At 49.1% G+C, this 14,503-nt stretch overlaps 2 protein-coding genes and 1 long non-coding RNA gene across 5 annotated transcripts in view; 2 read left to right on the top strand and 1 right to left on the bottom strand.

The window, feature by feature from the left end:
- LOC143764244 (uncharacterized) overlaps window positions 1–5,729 on the top strand; it is an 8,005-nt gene extending 2,276 nt beyond the window's left edge. Inside the window, exons 3-6 of the long non-coding RNA XR_013213123.1 lie at window positions 1,966–2,045; window positions 2,915–3,045; window positions 3,395–3,461; window positions 4,292–5,729. This is a non-coding gene — a long non-coding RNA (uncharacterized LOC143764244). The remainder of the gene's footprint in view (window positions 1–1,965; window positions 2,046–2,914; window positions 3,046–3,394; window positions 3,462–4,291) is intronic.
- Window positions 1–8,440, bottom strand: part of NMNAT1 (nicotinamide nucleotide adenylyltransferase 1) — a 26,115-nt gene extending 17,675 nt beyond the window's left edge. Inside the window, exon 1 of one of the 3 annotated variants that reach the window (XM_077249649.1) lies at window positions 8,088–8,440. In XM_077249649.1, coding sequence (XP_077105764.1) covers window positions 8,088–8,196 — 109 coding nt within the window. In that variant the 5' untranslated portion in view covers window positions 8,197–8,440. The remainder of the gene's footprint in view (window positions 1–8,087) is intronic. The other 2 variants (XM_077249648.1, XM_077249650.1) reach the window with 2 other exon arrangements.
- LZIC (leucine zipper and CTNNBIP1 domain containing) lies at window positions 8,112–14,503 on the top strand. The gene is made up of 7 exons (XM_077249651.1): window positions 8,112–8,237; window positions 10,485–10,592; window positions 10,686–10,821; window positions 11,374–11,472; window positions 11,623–11,718; window positions 12,596–12,677; window positions 14,174–14,503. The coding sequence occupies exons 2-7, from the start codon at window positions 10,492–10,494 to the stop codon at window positions 14,230–14,232; spliced, it is 573 nt and encodes a 190-aa protein (XP_077105766.1). The 5' UTR covers window positions 8,112–8,237; window positions 10,485–10,491; the 3' UTR covers window positions 14,233–14,503.

Here is a 14,503-nt window from a genome sequence, read left to right as displayed (position 1 = left end):
AGCGATACGACCTGGCCGTTATCGTTGGAAAGTCGTTGTGTGGTCGCTGGGGAGCTGTCACACACACAGCTCTCCAGCGACCAACGATGCCGAAGGCCCCGGGTAACCAGGGTAAACATCGGGTTGCTAAGCGCAGGGCCGCGCTTAGTAACCCGATGTTTACCCTGGTTACCATCGTAAAAGTTAAAAAAAACAAACAGTACATACTCACATTCCGGTGTCCGTAAGGTCCCTTGCCGTCTGCTTCCCGCTCTGACTGAGTGCCGCCGTAAAGTGAAAGCACAGCACAGCGGTGACATCACTGCTGTGCTCTGCTCTTACTTTCCGGCCGGCAGTCAGTCAGTGCGGGAAGCAGACGGCAAGGGACCTGACGGACACCGGAATGTGAGTATGTACTGTTTTTTTTTTTTTACTTTTACGATGGTAACCAGCGTAAACATCGGGTTACTAAGCGCGGCCCTGCGCTTAGTAACCCGATGTTTACCCTGGTTACAAGCGAACGCATCGTTGGATCGGTGTCACACACACCGATCCAACGATGACAGCGGGAGATCCAGCGACGAAAGAAAGTTCCAAACGATCTGCTACGACGTACGATTCTCAGCAGGGTCCCCGATCGCTGCTGCGTGTCAGACACAGCGATATCGTATGGATATCGCTGGAACGTCACGGATCGTACCGTCGTAGCGACAAAAGTGCCACTGTGAGACAGTACCCTTAATAGGTGCTTACTTGGAATTAGTAGACATTGTGTCTCCCTATCTCACCAGGAGGTCTAGCTAAGGCCAAGAACAAAGGAACGCTTGACACCTCTGAGTGCTTGGAGGGGAGATGTTAATTGCTTGGAGGTTAGCTATTCCTGGGAACGATCTCACAAGTGTCTCCAGAGGAAAATAATATATATTCATTAGTAGAGCGGCCGTGCCCAATCAAACAGGCAGCAGTTATGATATTGTCCTGAGGGGCAGGTCTAGAAACCTGACCTCAGACCAAAGTTATAAATTTAGGCTGCAGACAGAGAATTGTGTTCACATGATGAGGGCAGCCTGAGAAGCTGGTGTGATCCAATCTACATTCGTCCTTCCCCAGGGAGCAGAAAGCAGCTACCAGTTAGATGATTTTCTGTAAGTTTTCTCCTGTTTATTTTGATACTGTTTTGCATAAGTTGTATGTCTTTTTATCATATTTTTATACCTTTTCTTATTGTAAGCACTGACCCTTTTGTTATTAAAGTATAAACTTTAACAAGTTGAACCTTGAATGTTCTAAAAGAATCCATAGCCTAAGGTGTGTGAGCCTTATGAGTGATAGACATATTTTTATTAGTATTATTTCTGGGACTCATCGCCCATGTATTCGATGAGTGGTGGCAGCGCGTATGAGCGGGTGTGTGGCCTGGGTCGGTGTGTGATTTATGCTCCCATTACAGCATAGGACAGAGGTTGAATGCTGGACTGAGAGAGGGGAGATAGATTAACCCTTGCAGGCACAACCCCAAGTCACGTGTGAGAGCAGGCACGTCACGAAAAGTGACACCACGGAGCAGGGATCCGTGACACCCCCATCCTAGTCCTGTGGGGGCAATGGCAGAGGAAACGCTCCTATTCTATAGCATAGGGCAGCAAATTGCGGCACTCCTGCTATTGTTACACTACACCTCCCAGCATGCCCTGACTGCCTGCACAAGAGCTGGCGTCCTGCAGGACCGGACCCCAACATAGGTGATTCCTCTCCACAGCCCAAGACCCCGACTGATGAAAGGATTTAGCATCGTATAGCATGTATGCTACAGAGCTGCGCGCCCCTTCCTGATCGCTGCCACTGGCCAGTGCCCCTTTAAAGTGTTGTCTGGTTTAGGTAATCCTTTTTTTAATAGGGTTCCACGTTGATAAACTGTATGGAGGTGGGGGGGTCCGCATCTCAGGCTGGTGTTTGTAGATCGAACTAACAATATTTTCCCCACAGGCCGAGCTCATCGCGATTTTGCAGCCAACCTCTTCTCAATAACCTGATCAGCAACATTGGCTTCACCCTGTTCACAACCGGTGAGGGTCCGCACAGCATGACATGTAGCATATAAAGGGGGGATCTAATAAAAAAAAACAAAGGGGCTCATATGTGGGGGCTACGTGGATGTTTTTGAAAAATCTAAACTTTTTGAATATTCCTTAGAGTGGTCTCCAACCTGTGACTCTCCAGCTACTAAAAAGCTACAATGCCAAACATGCCTAAACAGCCGCAGCCCACTGTCATGCGCTAACAGACCACCTTCTATTATTGCCCGGCACAGACAGTCCACCATCTATTACTGCCCTGCGCTGACAGTCCCCCTTCTATTACCGCCCTGTGCTGACAGTCCACCTTCTATTATTGCCCGGCGCTGACAGTCCACCTTCTATTACTGCCTGCGCTGACAGTCCACCTTCTATTACTGCCTGCGCTGACAGTCCACCTTCTATTACTGCCTGCACTGACAGTCCACCTTCCATTACTGCCTGTACTGACAGTCCACCTTCTATTACTGCACTGCTGACAGTCCACCTTATATTACTGCCCTGTGCTGACAGTCCACCTTCTATTACTGCCTGAGCTGACAGTCCACCTTCTGTTACTGCCTGCGCTTACAGTCCACCTTCTATTACTGCCTGTGCTGACAGTCCACCTTCTATTACTGCCTGAGCTGACAGTCCACCTTCTGTTACTGCCTGCGCTTACAGTCCACCTTCTATTACTGCCTGTGCTGACAGTCCACCTTCTATTACTGCCTAAGCTGACAGTCCACCTTGTTACTGCCTGCGCTTACAGTCCACCTTCTATTACTGCCTGTGCTGACAGTCCACCTTCTATTACTGCCCTGCGCTGACAGTCCACCTTCTATTACTGCCCTGCGCTGACAGTCCACCTTCTATTGCAGCGTTTGCGCTCATCCTCGTACTTGTGGAGCCGATACCATGTTGGCTGAAGACCGTTTTTCACATATTTGGGGTGGCCTCCTTCATCGAGGGGATCTGCACCGTTCTAACGACATCTCTGGCTGCAGAATGTGTAAGTGCTCGAGTTGTTGATCACAACCCACGAATCACTACATGAAGAATTAGTAAAAGTTTACACAACTGAATCTATAAGGAAACTGCAGTATATTGTGGATATATCCCCCCACATATATTGCACCAAGCAGTCCTAGTGCCATACAATAGCTGTAGGGCCGATGCAAAATGTATAACAGGAACCCCTCAACCAACATGTACAAATGGCTTTCTTTCAAGTTAGCCAGGGACATTTAGCGCACCCCTGTATTGCAGCCCCCGTGGGACCTTTCATGGCAGCCATATTAGTTATCATTGATCTGCATTTGACAGAACACTATAAACGTGAAGTCTTCCATCTTTTGCAGGCCATGAGCACTCCAGCTCTGTACTACCTGTCTGTGGTGCAGTCCTCCATCAGCGTCTTATCTACAGGTGTGTACATAGCCCTATATACAGCCACACACAGACATCAGAACACATGATAATCCTACAGCCTGTGACAAACCAGCAGCTGACCGCCATAAAGCAAACTGCATGCCATAAAGCAAACTGCATATATGAGGTGTGTGAACAGGGTGGTATCATAAGGCGAGTTATTAATGGAGGCTTAGCTGTCATTTCTGGATGCTTTGGGGACACTTACCGCCACTTATCTTTGCTTTATGCCATTATTATTGGCACTGAGCAGAATTACCCCAAAACGATAATTGCAATTCCTTATCAAAGGCTTAAATCGAATCTCTGCCTTTGCCCCATGACAACACTTCCTTATCCTGTGTCCACACAGCTCGGTAACACCATGGGAAGAGATAGAGAGTTGTACCCCAATTATTCGGACATTGATGACATCTCTAATTGATATACTAGGAAACCCCATATAGCACTGCTCCCCAATCTGCAAAACTACAACCCCCATCATGACGGGAGTAGCAGCCGGAGTGCCATATTATTGCCTTGTAGAGACGATACGCCTACGATCGATTATCTGTGCATGTGCTGAGCAGGTGAAAGTGAACTATTGCTCTCTGATATCATCCACTTAAAGCTAGAAGAAATGATCCCTGCCATCTCCACTTTACGAAAATAAGACCTTATTCACCCCACCATGTACTGGTCCTATTTTACGGTCCATGTTATGGCTGCAATTCCTGACCTGACTGAGACCTAACATCGCTGTATAAACTGCACCAAGAGCTTTGGAACAAATGGGCTCTTACAAATATCAGACACTAATTTTAGAACTATGGACTTTTTTTTTGCAGTGTTTTTCCTGATCGTTGGCCCTTTCTGGCTTTCCAACTCCGTTTTTCCTGGGATGGTCTTTAGTAAAGAAACTAGAAGCGGCATCTGCTATGAAGTAGTGACCTGCTGCCCATGTACATGGCACATCTGAGGAGTTGTAGCCCCCCGAAGTCACTGCTTCATAAAGTACTACTGAACTTGTGGACAATGGAAGGGGGGGACGGGCTGAGAACAGTGAGGACTAATGCGCTTCATACCTATTGGTCCTGCAAATCAGTCCACAAAGGCAGCAGAACAGAGGAGCATTCAGCTTCACTTGGAAACAATGGTCCCTTCCCACTATGAAACTGGGGAGAGGGATTCCAGCAGCGGCCAGGAGAGGGGCAGCCGGTGGTGGGGGGCTCCTGACTGCCGAAGTCTCCCGATGATTGGTGGATCCTGTGCTAACAGCTTTTGGCCGAGTTCCCAAATGGACAAATTATTGTGTCACAAAGATTAGAGGGGAAATAAAGGAGCAGAGACACGTGGGGGGGGGGCATTTTTCACAGCAGAAAACCACAGGCAAAGGCTGACAGCCTGCAGTAAGGCAGAACTCCCACCGTCACACACCTGCTCATGTATATGGGTGCACTCATCTCTGCATATAATGAGCTTTTTCCAGTTATATGATAGTAAATGATACAATTTCCATTCATACCATATAGCGCTTTAAGTCCTAAAAATGCCCAGCTCTTAAAAGGGGATGTCCAAATTAGGATGACCCTACAAATGATTGCTGCAGGACTTGTTGGCATTCCTGGTGGTCAGTGCGAGGCTGCACCTTTTTCAGGCTCCGTGTATTACAGGACCCCCTCAGTCTATGCCCAAGAATGGGTCACTATGTAATAAATTTTTGACCAATGTTAAACTATTTGTGACAATGACTCCCACTCAGGGTAATATAATGGAGTCCTTCATGCCCCGCATGATATCTGCTAGAAGACACTAAAGCAGACAATAGTTATAAAATGTATAAAAGTAAAAGAATATACAGCTCCACAATGTAGTTCATTATATATCTTTCCCCTGAGGTACTGCATCGGCCAAAAGGAAAAAAAAAACAAACCCTAAACAAATGGCTATATAGTTATATCCAATGTCCTGCCATAATGCCACCAACCAGGAGATGGCGCTGCTGTAATTGTGGTTTACATAAAGACGCTTCAGATGATCCTAAACTACAGAAAGTTTGGAAAAGTTCAGTCACTTGTGATTGGCTGGCAGAACTCATGTTGATCTGGCGGGATGCGCACAGCGAGGTATACCAAGAGGTGAGAAGTCTGTGACCCCCACCCTCCATACATGTCCTGTCCTGACAAGGTCACTGCCTTCCACTAAATCAGTACACTCCTCTCCTGAAATACTCTGTGCTGCAGGACACCATGTAAAGCTCAATTTCTCATTAAATAAAATGAGCATAAACATATCTGATCTCAATGGTTTATTTTAAAGAGTTTCTATTTGATTAGTCATAAATGACCACGCGAGATGCCACCACACCAAGGAAACTGGACAGGATCCTTGGTATAGTCAATATATGCATAAAGCCACCTGCATATTTGGTTCTCTTACATAAATAACCCCAGGGACATTGCATCCAGCTAAATCAGGGTCTTTAGTTTAAAAAATCTTTACTGACAAGGTGATCACAAAGTTTCCCCCTGCCGGGATCCCCAGTGATCAGCTCTAATCTGTTTTCAATTTCTCTGTAGCGCCCCCAGAGGACACATATTGCATTACGCCATTAATTTTATCATGTTATGTGTAACACAGGACAGATCCTCCAGAGCAAGAGACATTTTCTAGAACCGCTCCACTCTGACCATGCTATGAGGGTCCTAGACAGAGACCCTCCTCTATTAACTTAGAATTCTCTAATAAAATCTGTTTATTACAATGTACTGTAGAATCTAAGAATGACTTTAGGGGGGGAAATGAGTAATTTGTTTGGTCATTGGTAATGCACATAAAAAAAAATGTCTTACAGGAAAAGTGTCCAATATCTCAGAAAGGCCCTGGAAGGAACCAGGTTTATAAAGTCATCAATCATAGATGAAAGACAAGACAGTAAAATGTGCAGCAGGACATGGAAAGGATGAGGTTTGTGGCCATGATGTTCTGGCTACTCAGAGGAAGAAAATAACAGACACATACAACACAGAGGGTCAAAAAAAGGTTTCTGAAAAGTGGATGACCCCCACACGAGCAGGAGATGGGGGCCCAACGAGGGCCAATAGGGGGAAAGGATATGGGGCCCCACGAGGGCCAGTAGAGGCACAGGATATGGGGCCCCAAGAGGCCAGTAGGGGGACAGGATATGGGGCCCCACGAAGGCCAGTAGGGGGACAGGATATGGGGCCCCACGAAGGCCAGTAGGGGGACAGGATATGGGGCCCCACGAAGGCCAGTAGGGGGACAGGATATGGGGCCCCACGAGGGCCAATAGGGGGAAAGGATATGGGGCCCCACGAGGGCCAGTAGAGGCACAGGATATGGGGCCCCAAGAGGCCAGTAGGGGGACAGGATATGGGGCCCCACGAAGGCCAGTAGGGGGACAGGATATGGGGCCCCATGAGGGCCAATAGGGGGAAAGGAGATGGGACCCCACGAGGGCTGGTAGGGGAACAGGATATGGGGCCCCATGAGGCCAGTAGGGGGACAGGATATGGGGCCCCACGAGGGCCAATAGGGGGATAGGAGATGGGATCCCACGAGGACTGGTAGGGGGGACAGGATATGGAGCCCCATGAGGCCAGTAGGGGGACAGGATATGGGGCCCCACGAGGGCCAATAGGGGGATAGGGGATGGGATCCCACGAGGGCTGGTAGGGGGACAGGATATGGGGCCCCATGAGGCCAGTAGGGGGACAGGATATGGAGCCCAACGAGGGCCGGTAAGTAGACAGGAGATGGGACCCCACGAGGGCCGGTAGGGGGACAGCAAGTGGAGCCAAAGAAGGGCAAGAGACGGTACCTCGCAAAGGTCGTGGGGCAGGAAACGGGGCCACACGAGGGCCATGAAACTTGGCTAAAGAAGGGCCAGAGAGGGGACTCATGAGGACAACGATACAGGGCCTCATAAGTCGGGGAGGGGGGCAGGATATGGGGCCCCACGAGGGCAGGAGTCCCCATAAGACCACAGACAGGAGCATCATACAGAGGCTGTGCTACAAGGATAGTGACAACAAGTTTCCAGGACAGTAGAAGGCCGTGCAGTCTCAAAAGAACCTGTGTGATGCCGAAGGAGGCAGGGACATCGGGGATGAGTGTGGGGTCCTCCATGAGATGAGCATACCTCCCACCACCCCAGGTCCAGGGGGACACTCCCAGATTTGGGAACTAGCCCTCTCGCTTCACGGAGGTCGGTGGCATGTCCCCGGGTCAGCTGGACCAGGCCGGGGTGTGTGGATCGCTGTCTGGGCTCCATCCTCCTCCATAGCAGCCATGATCTATGGCAGCGCATTCTTCTCACTCCTGCAGAACTAGTGAAAGTGAACGGCACGAGGTCAGAGGTCGTCACAGAGGTTCCAATGAGAAATGCAGGTGAGCACATACACGGCGGTGACTACCACCACAGTACGGGGCCAGGGTGGGCACCTGGAGGTCGCCACACCAGAGCTGCTCCCCCTGCACCTGACGTGAGCTGCCCATGTGCCTCTCTGACTAGTCATGTAGCTGCACTGCAGGCTGCTCCACCTGCACAGAGACCGCAAGTGGCCCAGAAACACAGCACATCTGTCAGCTGAACTCCCCCAGCACTACGCCCCCGGTACTCACCTTCCACGTGGGGGAAGATATTAAACGCTGCACAAGTAAAGAAAAGTGCTTTCTCATTGGACGACACCTCAGCCCCGCTCGTCCATTGGTTGTCCTCCAGTGACGTCATCAGGATGCGCGAAGCCTTAGTGAAGCCAGCGCCGGAGCCAGGTAGGGAGCAGTAATGTGGCGGCGGCGGTGGTGTGTGTCTGTGTCACCTGTCACCTGCAGGGTGTGACGGGCGGCTGTGGTCGGGTGACTCGGGCGCTGTCCTCACCCTGCTAGGACCGGTGTAAAGGAGGGAGGTCATTGTGTGCAGTAGCCCAGGACGTGTCCTGCCTCTGTCACGCTCCGTGTTCAGGATCTTTATTGCTGATTTCACCCTTCACCGGCGTTCGGTAAAATCTCCCGCCGGTGACGTGCGGCTCCGGGTCGCTCCTCGCATCGCCGGTTTCTACATTGCAATCTGCAGCGTTTCTGCACATGTTTTCTGCACGGTTCTCTCGTATTTTATGTGCGTTTTTGTTTTGCAGAAATGTAAAAAAAAAAAAAAAAAAAAAAAAGAATGAAAAATGTTTCAGAGCAGCCGACTAATTCTGGGCTCTAAGATCCATATTAAAGTAAATGGGGAAAATCCGGAACAGAAAATGCCGGATGAGAATGAAAAAAACTATCTGAACATAGTGCCGGCTCTACAGTCCATCCGCTGTGACCCGCGTGCCCTCACCGAGTACCTGGTGCCGGCTCTACAGTCCATCTGCTGTGACCCGAGTGCCCTCACCGAGTACCTGGTGCCGGCTCTACAGTCCATCCGCTGTGACCCGCGTGCCCTCACCGAGTACCTGCCGGACGGTCACTTGTGCGGCGCGCTCTATACTGTCTGGGACACCACACACTGAGCCGTCTGGGATCTCTCGTGCCGTGCCCAATGTACAGTCTGGGATCTTTCGTGCTGTGCCCAATGTACAGTCTGGGATCTCTCGTGCTGTGCCCAATGTACAGTCTGGGATCTCTCGTGCCGTGCCCAGTGAACAGTCTGGGATCTCTCGTGCTGTGCCCAATGTACAGTCTGGGATCTCTCGCGCCGTGCCCGATGTACGGTCTGGGATCTCTCGCGCCGTGCTCGATGTACGGTCTGGGATCTCTCGCGCCATGCATGATGTACGGTCTGGGATCTCTCACGCCGTGCTCGATGTACGGTCTGGCTTCTCTCGTGCCGTGCTCGATGTACGGTCTGGGATCTCTCACGCCGTGCCCGATGTACGGTCTAGGATCTCTCGCGCCGTGCTCGATGTACGGTCTGGGATCTCTCGCGCCGTGCTCGATGTACGGTCTGGGATCTCTCACGCCGTGCTCGATGTACGGTCTGGGATCTCTCGCGCCGTGCCTGATGTACGGTTTGGGATCTCTCACGCCGTGCTCGATATACGGTCTGGGATCTCTCGCGCCGTGCTCAATATACGGTCTGGGATCTCTCGCGCCAAGCCCGATGTACGGTCTGGGATCTCTCGCGCCGTGCCCGATGTACGGTTTGGGATCTCTTGCGCCGTGCCCGATGTACGCTCTGGGTTCTCTCGTGCCATACTGTCTTGAAATGCCTAGCACTGTGTCCGCTGTACAGTCTGGGATCCTTAATACCTTACCAGCTGTACGGTCTGGGAACCCTTATGTTGCGGCGGCTGTGCGGTCCAGGATTCTCGCGCCATGCCCGCTGTATGGTCTGGGGACTTTCATGTAATATCCGCTGTACGGTCCGGTAACCCTTGTGCCGTATCCCCTGTATGTGCTGATGTGCAATCCCTCCTGGCCCACTCCTGCATATACATCATACTTCCAGTATGTCCCTGTTTACATGTTTGCACGTTTGGTACAAGATGCCCCTAACATACGAGTGCCAACTGCAGTGCCATTTTCCTAACTGTTGACGACTGGCTTTCAAGTTGAAAATATCCTGGCACTTTCTGTCCAGATAAGGGTAACGTCATATAGCGGCTGCACACACTACGATGTCATTACAAATTGATCTAGAATTATACATCACCCCCATAATCAGTGGAGATCCTCCATCCTCACCTTCTGCTGATCCCCAGCCTGGAGCACCTCCTCTCTTCTCATGTGCCGCTGGCGTCTCCTTCCTCACCGTCGTTCCACCGGTCGCACTTATCAGAATACGGCACTTCCAGTCTTTGCAGCTCCAGTACTGGGGCCGGCAGCCATCATCCTATATGACAGTACTTTTCACCAGTACCTGTAAGAGGTGGCCACACTTGTCCGCAGAAGAGCCTGGACATCCAGCATGGTCATCTCCGGCAGGACAGTGCAGCTGCCAAGCCTTAATGTTTACTCCAACATGGCACCTAGTACCTTACATTCTGGGTCTTGCGGAGGATTATAATACTTGTCATTTCCCCTTCTTAGTGACAAGATGGCGTCGAGAGGGAAGAGCGAAACCGGTAAACTCCGCCAGAACTTAGAAGAGCAGCTGGATCGTCTGATGCAACAGCTTCAAGACCTGGAGGAATGCAGGTATCATACTGGTATTATACAGCAGCATGATGAACACCATTGCCATGCAATATGTCAGCGTGCCGCGGAGTAGTATCCTCATTTTGCTCTTAGAGATGAGCTGGATGCTGATGAGTATGAGGAGACCAAGAAAGAGACGCTGGAGCAGCTGAGTGAGTTCAACGACTCTCTGCAGAAGATCATCGCAGGGAACATGACGCTGGTGGATGAGCTCGGCGGGATGCAGCTGGTGAGGAACCTGTAGATTCACAAGAACGTGTTATGGCTGCAGTCCCAATTCCTGGCCTCACTGCGACTCTCCTGAGCCAGGCTAGGACCCTCGTAGTCAGATCTGATGCTGTTATAGATCAGGTCCAGAAACCAGGATTTACCGTCACAGGAATCATAACATCCTTCATGATACAGGAAAGAAATATATATTGGTACCGTGTTAGCCAGTAGATAGAAAAATATTTAGAATTGAGAGTCCTCAGTGGTGTATCAGGTAAAAGGTATCAACCACTGAGGACTCTCAATTCTAAATATTTTTTTAACATCCTTCATGTGAATATGTCCTAAATCAGGGATCACAAACCTGCGGCTGTCCAGCAGTTGGGGAATCTACAACCCCTTCTATACCCATCCAGTAATCCAGAATGTCTGACAATTCAGCGCTGATCTTGTCCCATTGATACCGGATTAAAGGCATTTTTGTGGGTTTACTATGATCTGGTGAGCAGCGGCCGTCGTTCTCTTTCTCTCTGTGATAGTTTCATATATTACAGCCCCTTTTGTCTTTGAGGCCATTCAAGCAGCCATCAGCCAAGCGTTCAAGACCCCCGAGGTCATCCGGATGTTTGCCAAGAAGCAGCCGGGGCAGCTGAGGACGCGGTTATCCGAGGTGAGAGAGAATTTTAATTTTCTTCATAATTACCGTATGGCTAAAGTAGTAGAGGACTGGCCATTGGGTTTTCTCAAAGATTGTCAGCATTTTTTTGGAAACGATGTGGTACGTGACCTCCTACAATTAGGTATTTGTCTCATTTTACAGATGGACCGAGATCTAATGGTGGGAAAATTAGCCCGAGATGTTTACACCCAGCAGAAAGGAGAAATCCTGACCGCACTGCGGAAACTGGGAGAGAAGGTAAAATGTCTAAAGATAATTATCCAGTATATGGCTGCAGACAGAAACGTGTATCTCTGTATATAGGGAGCTCCCCCTAGTGGTGGCTGCAGACAGGATCTTATCATGTATCTCTGTATACAGGGAGCTCCCCCTAGTGGTGACTGCAGACAGGATGTTATCATGTATCTCTGTATACAGAGAGCTCCCCCTAGTGGTGGCTGCAGACAGGAACTTATCATGTATCTCTGTATACAGGGAGCTCCCCCTAGTGGTGGCTGCAGACAGGAACTTATCATGTATTTCTGTATACAGGGAGCTCCCCCTAGTGATGGCTGCAGACAATCTTACCGTGTATCTCTGTATACAGGGAGCTCCCCCTAGTGGTGACTACAGACAGGATATTATCATGTATCTGTATACAGGGAGCTCCTCCTAGTGGTGGCTGTAGACAGGATCTTATCATGTATCTCTGTATACAGGGAGCTCCCCCTAGTGGTGGCTGCAGACAGGATCTTATCATGTATCTCTGTATACAGGGAGCTCCTCCTAGTGGTAACTGCTGACAAACTCTTATCATGTATCTCAGTATATAGGCAGCTCCCCTAGTGGTGGCTGCAGACAGGATCTTATCACGTATCTCTGTATACAGGGAGCTCCCCCTAGTGGTGGCTGCAGACAGGATCTTATCATGTATCTCTGTATACAGGGAGCTCCCCCTAGTGGTGGCTGCAGACAGGATCTTATCATGTATCTCTGTATACAGGGAGCTCCCCCTAGTGGTGGCTGCAGACAGACATTATATAAGATTCCATGTATGGGATTTCTGGGCTCTGGGATTTCGGGTTGATAAATTATAAATATTAAAGCTGATTCCATTGTTTTTTTTTCTGTTTAGTTGACTCCAGAGGATGAGGCTTTCTTAGCAGAGAATGCAGGTGCGGCCCTCAGCCAGTTTCAGAAGGTGACAGACGGATTAGGTAAATCATTACTTATATTACTGTTTTTTAATCCAACGCTAAATTTGTTTTAAAAGTGGTAAAAGGGACAAATTGAATTTTAACATGATCGATACTTTGGTCTTGAGCGAGATAAGTCACTGCCGGAACCAAGCAGGCATATGATTGGTGGAGTGAGGGAAGATCAAGGAGGAATAGTTATCGGACACGTGAGCATTCAGCATGGGGCACCGGCTGCCAGACGTCAGAGGGGGCGCTGCAGGAAGAGTTGAAGTAAATTTTCTCCTCGGCACAGACTCCAGGCAGGCAGACTGTGGGGGCAACTTCTCCCCCACCTCTGTGCTCTCTGTTTTCTCAGAGCAGGGCGAAGCTGCTGTCCGGACTCTTGGATTAGTCATTCTGGTCACATCGTACCTGGGCAGCAGCATCAGAGTAAATCCTATCCGGCTGCAATAATGACTCCCATGTCTGATGCCTGCATCCCGGGGGTTGTGCATTAGGAATCAGCTGTCAGGTTCCTTATCTGGTGGCATCATAACATTGGAAGCCTCGTACATTACATGGCGTCCGTGCTCTCTGCAGATCACCGTGTAATGGTTCAGTGTGGATTTAAAAGCCTTTCTATCAATTTACTGTAACGATAGCAGCTGAGGTGTGTGCTGTGAGGTTCTGCAGCAGCTGAGTGGTGTACTGTGCGGTTCTGCAGCAGCTGTGGTGTGTATTACTGAGGTTCTGCAGCAGCTGTGATGTGTATTAGTGAGGTTCTGCAGCAGCTGATGTGTGTTATGTACAATACATTGTATATTTTTCTGTGGATTTCAAAATCCTTGGTTTTATCTTTTGATAAGACACAAGAAAATCAGAGGCAAATCTGCACCAATAGCCACATAATTCGGCGTGGATTTGTTTTACAGATTTCAAAATCTGCTTTTGCGTCATTGTCAACGGGTGTGAGTCCAGACTGCAAAGAAATCTGAAATTAAATTTATAGGATGTAAAAAAAACAAAACGGTTTCCTGCTCGAATTCGTGCTTTGGGTAAAAAAACAATCTGGTGAGGGCATTTTTGCATGGGGCACCGTTCAGGCTAATGTCAGCCCTGCCTGCCGATCGTCAGTAGCGAATTAATGTGCGCAGTGCCGAACAGGTGATCAGAGGATCGCTCTACCAGCATTAGAATATCGAAATAACAGGACCTGAAAAATAAACTTGACCTGTTTTATTTATATCCTGCAAGATAAATATTGTAAAAAATAAAAAAATATTGCCAGAATTGCTGATTTATTTATTTATTTTTTTGTTTAATTCCCTTAAAAAAAATTAAAATAAAATAAAATCGCAATCGTGGCCAGTGGTTTTGGAAATGCCCCCTCAGCCAATCTCTGCTCACGGAGGTGAAGTTTGTTGCCCCCAGTTTGGTTTATGTTGCCCCCTGGTGGCTGATCTGGGTTAGGACTAGTTTAACCCTTGCTTGTCCGCAGTCGTTCTCATTTGCTTTTTGTGTGTTTTGTGTTGTAGGATCGGGAGACAAAGTTTTGGCTCTGGCGAGTATTGAGGTGGAGAACGCTAAGAAGTGAGGTGTCGGCGTGGGTGATGTTTCACGTTGCACAGGCCGGATGGTGATGGCAGGAGGACGTACGTGTTCAGTTTTGTATCTGCAGGTTTCATACTTTGGGGATTTTTCTAGGATCCATCCCGTGGATAATGGCGTTACCGTCCGTGTAGATTTTTTTAATTTGAAGCTTTTTACGATGTGCGGAAGTGTTCGGTGTCTTCTCCACGCACGTTTTTTCATAGACTTGTTCTTTTGTAATGTGACTGTACGATAATAAATTATACAAATAGCAA

Source organism: Ranitomeya variabilis, chromosome 4 (assembly GCF_051348905.1).
Source record: "Ranitomeya variabilis isolate aRanVar5 chromosome 4, aRanVar5.hap1, whole genome shotgun sequence".
NCBI lineage: Eukaryota > Metazoa > Chordata > Amphibia > Anura > Dendrobatidae > Ranitomeya > Ranitomeya variabilis.
Note: the sequence above shows the minus strand (reverse complement) of the source record. Positions and strands in the feature narration are given on the sequence as shown.

Excerpts from the sequence above, each read along its gene's own strand:
- LZIC (XM_077249651.1), top strand. The coding sequence starts at position 10,492 with ATGGCGTCGAGAGGGAAGAGCGAAACCGGTAAACTCCGCCAGAACTTA. Across the intron at positions 10,593-10,685 it reads CAAGACCTGGAGGAATGCAG|AGATGAGCTGGATGCTGATG; the intron begins GTATCATACTGG and ends TTTTGCTCTTAG. Across the intron at positions 11,719-12,595 it reads TGCGGAAACTGGGAGAGAAG|TTGACTCCAGAGGATGAGGC; the intron begins GTAAAATGTCTA and ends TTTTCTGTTTAG.